General features: G+C 33.1%; 2 protein-coding genes across 2 annotated transcripts; one reads left to right on the forward strand and one right to left on the reverse strand.

Moving 5' to 3' along the window:
* The first annotated feature begins 5,468 nt into the window (after positions 1-5,468).
* On the forward strand, positions 5,469-7,015 carry LSm1 (U6 snRNA-associated Sm-like protein LSm1). The gene is made up of 3 exons (XM_011156091.3): positions 5,469-5,835; positions 6,484-6,668; positions 6,764-7,015. Exons 1-3 carry the CDS (start codon positions 5,790-5,792, stop codon positions 6,935-6,937), a joined length of 405 nt encoding a protein of 134 aa, XP_011154393.1. The 5' UTR covers positions 5,469-5,789; the 3' UTR covers positions 6,938-7,015.
* Positions 7,016-7,194: 179 nt separating this feature from the next.
* On the reverse strand, positions 7,195-14,024 carry LOC105192159 (Rho GTPase activating protein at 54D). Its single transcript, XM_011156090.3, has 7 exons — positions 13,825-14,024; positions 13,455-13,627; positions 13,183-13,392; positions 12,654-13,030; positions 12,217-12,576; positions 10,653-11,516; positions 7,195-9,222 (listed from the first exon to the last, which is right to left on the reverse strand). The coding sequence occupies exons 1-7, from the start codon at positions 13,947-13,949 to the stop codon at positions 8,452-8,454; spliced, it is 2,880 nt and encodes a 959-aa protein (XP_011154392.1). The 5' UTR covers positions 13,950-14,024; the 3' UTR covers positions 7,195-8,451.
* Between the last annotated feature and the right edge of the window lie 1,476 nt (positions 14,025-15,500).

Consider the following 15,500-nt stretch of genomic DNA (forward strand, 5'->3'; position numbering starts at 1 on the left):
AAAGACGCGGTAGCGTCTCGTGTTAAGGGAACGTGCGAAGCGAGGAATTATTTTTCACGCACGCGAGGTAGCACATGGGAGACTAGACGAGCGTCGACATATTATTTGTTTCTTTCCCGCTCGTCTAGCTTATTGACTGCGTGAGCCGCAAGATTTTTCTCCCTACTCCTATACCTCACTCTTTCTCTCTCTCGCTCGTTCTTTCTTTCTCTCGCGCACTTGCTCGCTCTTCCTCTCTTCTCGTGTTCTTACGGCTTGATTAAATATATTAATTACATGACAATATATATATAAATAAATGACACATATATAGTGTATATGTATATAAAGAATATTTAGTATTAATGCACAAATAAAGAAGAGAGAATTATAATGAGAGACGAAAAGTTAATAGAAATCCACTCTTAGCCAATATATACATTTTTTTAAAATGATTTGTTATTAAAGTATATGACAGAATAATTTATTTATGCTAATAAATTTAAATTAAAAATTAAATGAAATGTTATTTGTTTTGTAAAAGATATTCCATTGCTACATTTTTCTTTTCGTAGCAAAAATAAATTTAGTCTAGTAAAAAAAGAAATTAGTTTTATTATCATATTTCAATTACGACTTTATTATTTATTTTTACGAATAGATAACGTGCATATTGTTGCTCAACGGAAACCGCGAGAAAATGGTGATCTCCGTCCAAAAAATAAATGCAAACTTTTTAATAATATAATAATTTTTTTACGTAAGTATTTATTTTTATGGTATAACCTGTTGAATTTTATTAATTATTAATTCAGCATGTTATAGTATAAAAAATATACTTTAGTATAAAAATTAATGTAATATTAATGGTTTGCATTTGCAAGAAATATGGATAGAACAGTATAGGTTGCAATGATACATAGGAAGAAAAAAGATAGATGGATAAATAGATAGATAGATAGATAGATATAGATGGATAAATAGATAGACAGATAGATAGATAAATAAATAGATAGATGGATAGATAGATATAGAGAAATAGATAGATAGATAGTTAGATAGTATAGAAAAAAAGATAAATAGAAATATAATTATCATTATTATTATTATTAATGTTTTCAGTAAAGAGAACATTCGCTTAAACGTAAGTCTTACTTAGGTCCAGTTTCACGACTTATATTATATTAACCGGAATATATTATACGACTTATATTATATTAACCGGAATATATTATACGATTTATATTATTTTAATCGGAATATAATTCGTTAATATTAGAAGTACCGAGCGGTTATTTCTGATCGTTTCTATTTTTTAGATTAATATCCTGTTTCTTTAAGATTACAGGATTTTTGTTTTGAGGGTTTGTTTAATAATGTGATATTTGTAAAGAATGTATGTAAATTTCTACATATAAGATTAAAAATATGAAAAATATTGCAGTGAAAGCAAGGAGGTTCCACGGTGCGCACGATATCTCAATAACTATTTCACCAATCGACTTGCAACTTGGCAGCATTATAAAATAGACTTCTCTTTACCGTTTTAACTACAATTAACCAAATTCATTAATAATTAATATTTTTTATTAAACTTTACCGAGAGGCCAGAAATAGACGATTTTTGCTCTAAATGCTACCATTTTATTATTTGTGTTCCGATTGTAGTTCAAACGATAGCTATACTTATAGAAAATAAAAAGCTACTTTAAATAATTTGAGCGTTTCAATCGGTTCAATCGAAGAGCGTTCCATTGTGTAGGTTACAATTGGTTATATAGATAATATTTATAATCGTAACATCGTGAAAGATGCCAATGATTGAAAAACACTAAGATTTAGTTTCATAATTTATTTTAATCGGAGTTTAAGACTTATTGAGACAAACTTGCATAGTCGTATTGTTCATATGCATAACCGAAGTAGAACAAATAATTATATAAAAGTGAAGATGATGTCAAAATTAAGTCAAAATAATTTTGACGTTATCTTGACCTTTGATGATTATTTGTTCTAGAGAAGGAAACAGATTAATTAAATGTAAAATATGTCTAATATAAAAGGCACGCTTGTACGGATTATGATTGGTTGATTTCCTTGTGCATATCAATGATGCGATTATGTAATTTTGTTTAGATAGGCTTTTAAAGAGTTGTCTTATTCAACCCGACAAAAAATACGTATATTTCGTTAATCTTTTTTGCGGAAGCGAAAAAGAACACATGATTAAAAGATTACGGGATTTGAGAGTTTGCTTAATGATGTTTGAAGAATATATATACATTTTTCTACAAGTATGTAAGATTAAAAATATATAAAATATTGCAGTAAAAGCAAAGAAGTTGCAAATAGACGATTCCAAGGAATTTCTAAATGTGTGTGATTTAATTTTTCACAATTATTTAAAGTAGCTTTTTATTTTCTATAAATATAGCTATCGTTTGAACTACAATCGGAACACAAATAATAAAATGGTAGCATTTAGAACAAAAATCGTCTATTTCTGGCCTCTCGGTAAAGTTTAATAAAAAATATTAATTATTAATGAATTTGGTTAATTGTAGTTAAAACGGTAAAGAGAAGTCTATTTTATAATGCTGCCAAGTTGCAAGTCGATTGGTGAAATAGTTATTGAGATATCGTGCGCACCGTGGAACCTCCTTGCTTTCACTGCAATATTTTTCATATTTTTAATCTTATATGTAGAAATTTACATACATTCTTTACAAATATCACATTATTAAACAAACCCTCAAAACAAAAATCCTGTAATCTTAAAGAAACAGGATATTAATCTAAAAAATAGAAACGATCAGAAATAACCGCTCGGTACTTCTAATATTAACGAATTATATTCCGATTAAAATAATATAAATCGTATAATATATTCCGGTTAATATAATATAAGTCGTATAATATATTCCGGTTAATATAATATAAGTCGTGAAACTGGACCTAAGTAAGACTTACGTTTAAGCGAATGTTCTCTTTACTGAAAACATTAATAATAATAATAATGATAATTATATTTCTATTTATCTTTTTTTCTATACTATCTAACTATCTATCTATCTATTTCTCTATATCTATCTATCCATCTATCTATTTATTTATCTATCTATCTGTCTATCTATTTATCCATCTATATCTATCTATCTATCTATCTATTTATCCATCTATCTTTTTTCTTCCTATGTATCATTGCAACCTATACTGTTCTATCCATATTTCTTGCAAATGCAAACCATTAATATTACATTAATTTTTATACTAAAGTATATTTTTTATACTATAACATGCTGAATTAATAATTAATAAAATTCAACAGGTTATACCATAAAAATAAATACTTACGTAAAAAAATTATTATATTATTAAAAAGTTTGCATTTATTTTTTGGACGGAGATCACCATTTTCTCGCGGTTTCCGTTGAGCAACAATATGCACGTTATCTATTCGTAAAAATAAATAATAAAGTCGTAATTGAAATATGATAATAAAACTAATTTCTTTTTTTACTAGACTAAATTTATTTTTGCTACGAAAAGAAAAATGTAGCAATGGAATATCTTTTACAAAACAAATAACATTTCATTTAATTTTTAATTTAAATTTATTAGCATAAATAAATTATTCTGTCATATACTTTAATAACAAATCATTTTAAAAAAATGTATATATTGGCTAAGAGTGGATTTCTATTAACTTTTCGTCTCTCATTATAATTCTCTCTTCTTTATTTGTGCATTAATACTAAATATTCTTTATATACATATACACTATATATGTGTCATTTATTTATATATATATTGTCATGTAATTAATATATTTAATCAAGCCGTAAGAACACGAGAAGAGAGGAAGAGCGAGCAAGTGCGCGAGAGAAAGAAAGAACGAGCGAGAGAGAGAAAGAGTGAGGTATAGGAGTAGGGAGAAAAATCTTGCGGCTCACGCAGTCAATAAGCTAGACGAGCGGGAAAGAAACAAATAATATGTCGACGCTCGTCTAGTCTCCCATGTGCTACCTCGCGTGCGTGAAAAATAATTCCTCGCTTCGCACGTTCCCTTAACACGAGACGCTACCGCGTCTTTTGATGTCTCTGGAGCGTGAAAGATGAAAGAAAAGCGGAGAGATGTTCGCTTAGCGATAAGATCGCCGCTACCTCGCCTCGTGTTTACTGCCGCGCGCCGCTCAGTAGTGAGACAAAGACGGAACGATTGTCTGTCGTCTGTCTTTTTTTAATCTACTATCCATTGCATGGAACGATAGTACGGACGCGAACCTAGGCGCATTTTACTTTTACCACCGCGAAAGTGCACCTAGCGGACGTAGTTTAGGCGCATTTTGTCAGATGGCGTATCTAAAATGCACCTAGCCGTATCCTCCGAAATACGGCCGGTGGCCGCTCTCATTCTTCTCTCTGGTGAGGCAGTCCATGCAGTTTCATGCACCGGAAGAGGCGGAGCAATGCATTGGCGGTAAGTTGAATCATGCACGCATAGAGTGGGCATGAAGAGAAACGGAATGGACTTTCATGCGTCCATACGCATCATGCAAGAAACGGAACGCACCCTAAAGCCAGCGGCACACGATGCTTGTTTGCGTGCTGGATTGCTTGCTGGATGAAAATATTGCGTTGTGATTGGTACATTGCCGAAGATGGATGGAAATGCACCAATCAGAACGCAGTATTTTCATCCAGCAAGCAGTCCAGCATGAAAACAAGCACCGTGTGCCGCTGGCTTTACTCTTTCCTCCACTACCACGGGTTCTACAGAGTTAAGCTAAGACTCCATGCATGCGGTGAGCTGCGGCAAACGGCTGCGGTGACCAATCAGGAGGGAGGCGCAAATCCGGTTGCGGCAAGCTCCGGCATGCGTCTGTTTCCTGATTGGTCACCGCAGCCGTTTGCCGGAGCTCACCGCATGCATGGAGTCTTAGCTTTAACCGAGTAGAATTTTAGAACGCACCCCAGGTGGTCTGAGGCTGAATTCCGTATCTCCATATCGATAGTTGTCGGCGTCGTTAGCAGTATTGCGCAGCTTTTTTGTTATATGGAAAATCTGCGCAATGCCGCTAACGACACCGGCTAACTGTCGATATGCAGGTACGGAATACAGCCCCTATTCTTTTTAGCTGTACTGCTGAACTAGTGCAATAAGTTAGAGTGAGATAACTATATTTTTTCTCATTCTAACTTATTGCACCAGTTTAGCAGTGCAGCTAAAAAGAACAGATCCTGTGAGTTTAGCAGTGCAGCTATAAAGAATAGACCCATATTTGGAGCATAGAGTTTTAGAAGATTTTGTAACATCAAATGGACCGCACCCAATGGAGTCCAGAGGCTGTGTTCCAAAATTCACTGCCAGTACTGAAAATATATAGTTCGTGTCACGCAAACTATAACTTTTCAGCGCTAGCAGTGAATTTTGGAACACGGCCTTAGATGACTGGCGTAAGAACGGAATTGGTCCATCTGGAGCCATCTATTGAACCATGAACCATGAATCAATGGAGTCCTGCATGGTCCTGCATACCACCAATTTTTCTTCTTTCATGCCAAAAAATTCAGAAAGTACCAAAAAAAACATTAAAATGTGTATCAGTGTATGTGCCATCGACTATTGATTGTGTTATATTTGATATAACTGATACATACTATTACTGGCGACATTGCTTAGGCTAATGAACAAAAGGCGTTTTAGTTAAATCAACAAATGGAATTTATTTGAGTTCTATCATAAAAGAAATTTATGACAATTGATTATTTTTAATAAGTGATTGAATTATCGGATAATCGATTGCAAAATGAATATGGTACCGGGAACAGCGTCGTTACTCGAAGAACTCGACAGTATGTGTTCTGGTTTAATTATTATGAATAAATTACCTGTATATATAAATCCAGGTGTATTTTTAAATGCCGGTTTAATTGTTGATTGTTACATATTTTCGTTGTATAAAAATTTAAGAAATCTCGAAATTGACATCGAGATATGATGTTCAGAGATGTAGAATACTGTCTCAAAATATTTAGCAGAAACTTTTGTACACTCCAAAAAATATCACATATTTAGATTTGTTAATATAATAAAGTTATAATATAAACGCAGTTCTTATCGAATATCTAAGTTGTTTGCTCATAAGTTTATATTTTTTTATCTTATAACGAAAAAGTCTAGGTTATACAAGTATCTTTTTTCTTTTAATAAAAATATGTTTCAAGGAAAAAGGAAGTCATGTTTATAAGTTTTGAATCTTGAATAATATATTTCTTGATTTTAGGGATTTAGATTGTGACAATTCAAAAATAAACTCTAATTTTAAAATGAGCTCATTAATAATTACATACACATGTTTAATACCTTATGTATATCTTTTATATGCTATCTATATCTATATCTATTATAAGTTGTTTTAATAAATACTAAGTAAAAAGATATGAAAAATATGAAATGATTAAACATTTTTCAATTATCTTGTATTTGCTTCTTATCCTCAGAAAAACTTATGGTTTTATTGAGAGATGGCAGGACCTTAATTGGTTATCTTAGAAGTGTAGACCAATTTGCTAATATTGTATTACACCGTACTATTGAAAGGATTCATGTTGGCAAGGAATATGGTGATATTCCAAGAGGTATATTCATAGTAAGAGGTGAAAATGTTGTGCTCTTGGGAGAAATAGTAAGTGTGCTTATTATATTCAAAAATATATATACACTTTAAATATATTATACTATATAATATATAAAATGTTAAAACAAACATCTTTATTACAGGACTTAGAAAAAGAAAAAGTCTTGCCCTTAACACAAGTGACAGTGGATGATATTCTGGATGCCCAAAGACGTGAACAAGAATTGAAACAAGACCAGAAACGATTGAGGAATAAAGCTCTGAAAGAACGTGGCCTTTCATATATGCCTGATCTAAATCACGATGATATGTTCTGACCTATAAATATCAGCCTATCCTATATCATCTAATCTTTTGTATGATACCAATGATTATAAAGTTTACTGTAACCTCTTTTTCATTTAATGATGCCTGCCTCATGATTTAATGATCATTATATGTAAAATCTATATGCATTCAAATGCTCAAAGATTGCAACATTTTTATCTCAAAGAAACTTACAATACATTCCATATCCATTAAGTGAATTTAATTTTTAACATATAATTCTTAGAAAACTTTCTATCTAGGATATACTTGCAAAATTCATCAAAATGAAAACAATCCGAGTATCTGATTAAAAACAAGGAATGTGAAAAGAAAAATAAAATAACACAATTCACACAACTAACACAACTCACATTGATATAAATGTTGTATGAGATAATATAATGATACTGTATTGTTTATGATAGCGTGTATGCATTACTTTCTTCAGACAGTTGGCGGTTCTTGACAGAATCATTTTTTCAGCTACTTTCAGTTCGTATTAAAGATGTCGAAAAATTCAAGAAAATCTATACATGCATACTCGCTTATATATATATGTAAAGATAATATATTCTATATAGAGGTAAATATCGGACAATTAATAGTATGTTAATTTTTAATAAATTTCAAAATATTTACAGTCACATGTACAACCGCTACTATAGAATAAATATCGTATTATACGATTCGTCATATAAACTTATTTTTATTTATAAATACTTCAACAAACTTTATGCATATTGTAAACTTGTTTAGAATGCACAAAAATCATGTTCTATATCAAAGTATAAAGTTATATATTATGCAATTTAATAGATTCAAAACAAACTAAAAGAATATAATTAGAAAAATACTTAATTGCGTCTTAGTACTCAGTACATATAGCTTTCGCAAATGCCTTCCTCAAGAGTGACATGAAAAAGAAATAGAATTCTTTTGTATAAATATTCTATGTATTATATGTGCATATATTATAAGCGTTTAGTTCTTGTAAATAGAATAAATAATTCAGTTATCGAACCGTCAATTATTTGCTCGATGAAACTTACGTTATATCATATATCAATAAACTTCAACGAATCGCATTTTTCTGTTTCGTTATAGTGTACAAAAATATAGCGACTTAGGTATATTTAACGATATATCGTTGCTCTGGCGCAATATCAAGATATCTTTAAATAACGAGATCTTGATTATTCGTACAAACTAACTTTTTGTATAGTATATAACGCAACATACTGAGACATTCTTTTAAAAAATTCAAGGCAATAAAGTGAATATAGTAGTACGTAAATTAAATTATAAATCAGACTATTCTTTCATATGTAGCGCCGTATTCTCATTAAAAAAATAAAAATTTAAGTTCATAGAGTGAAAAATGTGAATAATGTCGCTCGAAAAATTTAACTCTCTAAAGATATCTTAATATTAAGTTACAGCGACGATATATAATGTTGATCGTATAAAGACTGCGGATCGATTCACATTGTGTAATGATCGTGTCTCGAAAAAAGCATGACTACTAAAACGAGGTCTGTTGGAAAATATCTTTCATTTTCACAGAGTTCATCGATGCCGATTCATTTTGCGGATGTCTATACTTTAAATGCTCGTGACCTTTCGCATCTTTGTTCTCCATCGCGGACCTCTTCGAATCATTTCGTTGCAAACTAGTGCCTCGTTTCCGTGGCGAAGAGGACTCCTCTGACATCTTTTCGGTGGAGTTATTGACGCTGTTTGTGCTGCCAGACGCTATGCCGGAAGTGTCGGAGGTGTCCGGCTGGTTACCGTCCAGGCAATGGAGTAAGCTGTCGGACAACGTGTCCTCGTCGTTCAAAATATTTAAGTCTGACTCGGACTGCTCGAAGTCACCCGTTCGCGATGTGAAACTTAAGTCAACCGGGCTGGCCGTCAGGACGCTTCTCGACAACAAATATTCACGAAACGTGCTAGTTATCGACATGGAACTCTGCTGTGTCGTCGTGGTGCAACACTTGGTAACGGAGAAATTGCCGCAGCTGTGCTTCTCAAGTGTGTCGAGCATATTGCATCCTACATCGCAGACACGACGAGCATCCTTCGCAACGTGACACAGCGCGTGGTCCGCGCTGTTGCTGTACGTTTGGGATTCCTCTAAGATAGAGGCGTAGTTTGTCGCACCGAAATGCGATCCACGCAGAGCGCTGTTGGATACATTAGACTGTTGATCGCAATTGTTGGTCACAAGATTGCAAAGATTCGACGCTGAGACTATCATCACTGGTTTTCTGGAACGCGGGGTCATTATGCTCTCCTGCAACAGATAGATAGGGGGATGAATGCATGAAGGAGTTGATTTAATTAAATATCCGTGAAATTATTGAATTAGGTTTGAGATTATTTTTTAAAACAATTCATTATTATTCGTCTTGACAAAGTAATCCATTACCATTATCATTACTCAAGAAATAATAAGTTATTGCAATATTTATATTTATTTTACCAAATTTAGCAGATCTTATTTTTTAATATTTGTTGACACATATACAGAGTGAGGAAAAAGTCCCGGACTGGTAAATTATCTCGAAAACAAAGCATTTTAGAAAAAATGTTTTGGACAAAAGTTGTATGATTTTAAGGGAGACATAAAACAACTATATCATTTCGTTTACAAATGGCACCATTTTCGAGATATTCACTGATCATTATTTTTCTTAAATGGAAACCAATTTTTTATTACACCGTCTTTTTTTACCAATTAATTTAAACAACTTTTGTTCAAAACATTTTTTGTCTTATATTTTTTGAAATATTTAAGGAAAACTTGTTAACCTACTGACTTTTGGAAATTTCAAAATCATCAAATTAACAAAAGTCAGGACGCTATTATAACAATATATTCTTGAGATTAAATAAAGCAAAAAAGTTTAGTATCACTTTTTTCCGACAAATAGTTAGCGAGATCGTAAGTTAAATATTGAAAAAGTTATCAAATTTTCCTTAAATATCTCAAAAAATATTAGGCAAATAAAAAAATGTTTCAGACAAAAGTTGTTTAAATTAATTGGTTGAAAAAGATAGTATAATAAAAAATTGGAGTTTCCATTTAAGAAAAGTAATGATTAGTGAATATTTCGAAAGTGATGCCATTTATAAACAAAATAGTATAGTTGTTTTATGTCTCCCTTGAAATCATACAACTTTTGTCCGAAACATTTTTGCTGAAAATGCTTCGTTGAAGAATTATCGAGGTGCATTTTTTAAAAATATGACCTTCCATGACGATCTCTCATATATATATATATATATATATATGAGAGATCGTCATGGAAGGTGTCACATTTTTAAAAAATGCACCTCGATAATTCTTCAACGTATAAAATATATATATATATATATATATATATGAGAGATCGTCATGGATAATCCTCACAGAGATCCTTCTACCAAAAAAAGAATTACCAATTTTCACGAACAACGCTATATAAATGCCAAGAATAAAATAGTTTACACCTTGTATATATATTCTGCATAACGCAAAGTGACAATTATATCAGTTACCGTAATTTAAAACGTATTCATCACTATTGTTGTTACAAAGACGAAAAAGAGGAAAAAAGATAAAACGAAACAATTCTGTCATCAAGTCGTTACCGAAAAAAAAAGAGTATATTGTAACGGCAACGACGTTCTTCCCAATCCCAGATTCTACCTGTTACATTCGACGACATAGACCTCCCATACCTGCATAGCCTTTGACATCTTCGTGGCACTCTGTGTGATCGGACTCATACTTCTGTCGTCGTTGTTAGTGATAGGTGTTAGTATATAGTCATTAGTAACCAAACTGCGTCGCAGCAAGCTCGACGGCGTCGATGTGTGGACGGCATATACATTCCTAAATCGGTTTCTTACAATCGGCGACAAATGGCATGCGTTACCGGTGCGCGGCTCAACGCTCGGAGCGATTTCATTCGATGTTTCCACATTCAACATACGAGTCTTCAAAGGCAGGGTAATGTTGTCGGTCTGTGAATCCGGTCTCGCAACAAACGGCAATGTCGGTTCTGATTTCGGTTGAACTAACTCGCAGTCATTCGTTATTGATGACCGATCACAATGATGAGCGGAATATATGTCGGATGGCTCGCTGAACTGGCGTGTTAATTTGTTGGAATCGATCGGACTACTGTCACTAGTCGCAACATGCGCGATATTGCAAGATTGTTCGTTGAGTACGTTCATTGTATCAATTTCCTGCAGACTTATACTCGAGCTGAGCTCCACCGGCGCCTTTAGCGAGCTAAATCTATCACCGTCGAGGTCTGGAGACGCATCTGGAGACATATCCACCTTCGAACTCTGTTCCACGATTTCTTTCAAGCTTCCTTCATCCTTCAGAGTCAACTCTTCGTTGACAGACTGATCGCACAACTTTCTTTTTACTTTACAATTTTGCGTATCGTTGTTATGGCTACTTGTATTACTACTCGTATTCTTGTCATACAAAAGGTCGTTATTAGTCTTGATATCACAATTCTCCACGCTAAGTTCGTCGTTCGACTTGCTAAGAAGCGTTCTCGCCGGAAGCAATGAGTCTTCCAGTTTCTGTACAATATGTGTGAAGAAAAATATTAGACGAAATAAACATGCCACTGTTAAAAACATATACATAAATAAATGTACAATGATATTTTCATACATTAGACAAACAATAATTAAAAGTTCATGTGGTTTTCAGTATTGAAAATGAAGTATCAACATGTTAAAAACTGAGTGATCATTAGTAATTAGCGTTATATTACTGATTTTCAAGTAGATATATAAAGTAAAATTACATATAATTATACGATTACAAGTATTATTATTATTACAATATTAATTATAACATTATAATAATATTAATCAGACATAATAATCATATAAAAAACTAGAGTAATTATATAATTATATTCATATAATTATAGTATAAATTAATTCTATCTAAGAGATATTAACCATTGGACAATTAATGAAGCAAACTAAAAGATATATGCCTCTCGTTTTACTTATACCATATTTTATATGTAATGTAATGTTCTTGACAATTCAATAATCAGTTAAACTTTGTACAATCAACTGAGATCAACACGACAATTAACATGTTATTAAAATTTTAAATTGGGATATTCATGAAACATAAGTATATATGAAATATAAGTTAAATAAAATTAATGAAGTATAAGTATATATGAAATATAAATTTCTTATACATAAATTCGTCTTGATTACCTTACAAAAAAACAAAGATTATAATGAATAATCTTACCGTTGATAGTATATTTTCTTCACTGCTTGATCTGGCGATATTACATCCAATATTGATGTCAATAAATTTCTTGTGGCCCAGAATCCTTTTGTGAAAAATATGTTTCTTTATAGAATCCCCGAGACTTTTGGTTTTACAATGTTTCACATGTCTGGGTGTACCCTGTCCATTCTCTTTATTAAACTGTTTCACGAGTCTCCGCTTTTTTGCAGATTCCGGCATGGCTTGTATATGAGCATATAGCTGAGCCAATGCTGCCTGTGTATCCTGTGTAGAATTCGCCTTCGCTGTTAATTTACGATCAACAAAACTGAACACGGTGTGAGCCGTCGATGTGGTGTCCGGTATCGACTCGTTCAACTGCAATCGCAATTTTCATGTCACTAAAATGATATAAAAATCAGGCTAATTACGATAATATTCGGTCGCAAACTTACATCAGTATTCTTGGGGCTCAAAAGTTTTCTCTCTTGATCCATCCAATATGCTCTTATATCCGTAGCCAATTTCGGAGGAATTTCAAATAAATCTATACCTTTCCTTATCATAAATGCCACCAGACATGAAAGATTTTGTGAATTGATATGTAAAGCTTCTGGTGACAATTTTCGTGGGCATAGTAAGTGTGGTGTGAAGAGAGTGGCCAGTGTGTTACTATTCATCTTATTACTATGCTCATAACTCGCAGTTTTGTTGAGCAAAGTAAGAATAGCCTTCAGAAGAATTCTATTTGAACATGGTAGAAGCAGAAGAAGAAGTTGTAAAGATCTCAGCAGTCTTCCATCATTTGTCTTTGCATCCAGGCTGCATAATTCTGTGAATAATTTTTAAGCTGTGAAATGTATATAATCTGTACAAATATACAAAAAATACATTTTATATATCTGCATTATATACTCAATTTTATATTTACATTTACTATTTATACACTATATTATATAAGTATAATAAAAATATTTTTTTTACCAGCTATCTGACAATGTGCTGGATAATGCAGATCTGTCAAAAGTGGTTCTGACAGCTCAGCTAGAAATCCTTTTAACACTGATGCGCAATCATGCACACTGAATCGTCCATCATCTAGATCTAAGGATAAACTTTGAGACATAGCAATTTTTAAATCCTGTTGCCTTGTTAATTTCCCTGTACGTCGAAATATACCTTCCTGTATGATATCTGTGAAAGAAACACATATTTAATTTCAGTTCTCCTGAATCTTCTCTAATATTGCTACTTACTTTGCTCCATAGACAAGTAATTTATCAATTGCATTACATGATTTATACCATCCTCGGACAAAATAACACCTTCTGTACCTTTCTCCAGACTAACCAGAGACTTAGATTTCCTGCTAAAACTCAGATGAAGACCCCACTTTTTCAGTCTAGCTTTTTCAGTAATAGCATCGTTGCTAAAAGAAAAAAGCGAATATTAAAATATGAAATTAATACAACTATGATAAGAGATTACAAGAGATAAAAAAATCTGAGAGAAAGAGAGAATCAATGAAACTATTCTGACGGTATCAAGTATTAAAATCGCACTAATGACGCATAGTCAAACGCCGGTACAAAGGAGATTGAACGTAACGTCGCCGTGGAAACTCACTCCTCCGTGTGGATGTCCAATTCAAAAGACAAATGCATCTTTACGAGGGTGTGAAATTGCTCAGGGTTGACTTTACGCATCCGGGATGCTAATTTGCCGTCCACTCCATCGTTGAAATCTGCCATCGTCGATTTCGCAGCGACAGCGACTCTTTTTGCGGCAATTTAAACGCGCTCCTATACCTACATGTTGAATCCGACTCGTCAGTGATGCCACACGTAAAAGTCGCGAGTAACCTCGCGATATACGAAGACCTAGGCCAGTATTCATAATCGGATCTCATATTTAAGACCGTCTTAAGTTCATCTTCAGATGCTGTACAAATTATTTCATTGGCCGCGTTCAGTAGAACAAAGTGATCAGAGAGCGTTTAATGATTATTGTCTGTGATTAGAGCATTCTTTTAGATTCTTCATAGACCCAGAAATATTTACCAATCAGGAGCGAGATTCAGTGGTAAATCTAGTAATGTTGTCCAACTGTTGAGTCTGCTGAATGCGGCCATTGGCTGCGGAGTATCTGAAAATGAACTTAAGACGGTCTTAAATAAGATCTGGAGGCAATGTTGCCAGCAAAACCGTGTTCGATTGTGTCAAAAAATGTGCCATATTAGTGCGTTTTGTGCCATTCGAGCTAAGTTAATATATTTTGAAGATTTTATAAGAACTGAGGAATCTATAAGTAGTTTTTATTGTCTAATCTTATATTTGCATCTTAAATTTGCATCTTAAAAACTAACACTTTTTGTGTATCTTTAGAGGTTCGGAAACTTTACTTTGAGAGCTGTATTTATAATTCGGTCTTATATTTAAGATTGTCTTAAGTTCATCTTCAGATGCTGTATAGATAATTTCATTGGCTACAGAATATCTGAACGTGAATTCAAGACGGTCTTAAATATAATGTAACGCCTCTCCATATTAAAATTCCCTATCTTCTCACCAAAACTCACCATACCTTTCCTTATCCAATCGAATCCTTACCTATCATCGACTAATCCAACTGCAGCGCCTCCTACAAATACCTCTGCAATCAACAAATATCTCTGCCGTCTTTTATTGTTAATATAATATAATATCATTACTACTCGAAACTATTTACTGAATTATCATCTATCTTTTTCTTTCTCTCTCTTCCTTCTACTTTCTTGCTTCGTTTAGTAAGCGATAGATTACCAAACAATTAAATAACATAAAAATAATATTAAATAGCATACCTTGAAATAAAATTAACATTAACATAGGACTGAAGCAGACATCGACATAGTAAATATATAAAATAGGAAAGGAGAGAATAAGAAAATTTAAGGAATAAATTTAGAGCTAGCTTATAGATTCATTTGTCTCGGAGACTAAGAACAATTTCGTTGAGGCAGAGCCGCGCACATATTGAAACGTATTTGTTATAGATATCATCGAGTGATAGCTTTTTTCTTTTGGTAACGCAGGGTAAATCCATCATGGATACCCCCGACCCTTGGGGGGGGGGAGGTCGGGAGTTATATCGGACTCTTAAGTCAGCGGCACACAGTGCTTGTTTTCGTGCTGGATTGCTTGCTGGATGAAAATACTGCGTTCTGATTGGTGCATTTCCATCCATCTTCGGAAATGTACCAATCACAACGCAATATTTTCATCCGGTGAGCAATCCAGCACGGAAACAAGCACCGTGTGCCG

This window comes from Harpegnathos saltator, unplaced genomic scaffold, assembly GCF_003227715.2.
Source record: "Harpegnathos saltator strain DR-91 unplaced genomic scaffold, Hsal_v8.6 scaffold195, whole genome shotgun sequence".
NCBI classification, from domain to species: domain Eukaryota; kingdom Metazoa; phylum Arthropoda; class Insecta; order Hymenoptera; family Formicidae; genus Harpegnathos; species Harpegnathos saltator.

Bases quoted from the DNA above. Each gene is read 5' to 3' on its own strand.
- LSm1 (XM_011156091.3), top strand. From the start codon at position 5,790: ATGAATATGGTACCGGGAACAGCGTCGTTACTCGAAGAACTCGACA. The intron at 5,836-6,483 runs GTATGTGTTCTG...TCTTATCCTCAG, and splicing joins GTTACTCGAAGAACTCGACA to AAAAACTTATGGTTTTATTG. The intron at 6,669-6,763 runs GTAAGTGTGCTT...TCTTTATTACAG, and splicing joins TTGTGCTCTTGGGAGAAATA to GACTTAGAAAAAGAAAAAGT.
- LOC105192159 (XM_011156090.3), bottom strand. From the start codon at position 13,949: ATGGCAGATTTCAACGATGGAGTGGACGGCAAATTAGCATCCCGGATG. The intron at 12,577-12,653 runs GTAAGTTTGCGA...TTGCGATTGCAG, and splicing joins TGAGCCCCAAGAATACTGAT to TTGAACGAGTCGATACCGGA. The intron at 11,517-12,216 runs GTAAGATTATTC...CATATTGTACAG, and splicing joins AAGAAAATATACTATCAACG to AAACTGGAAGACTCATTGCT.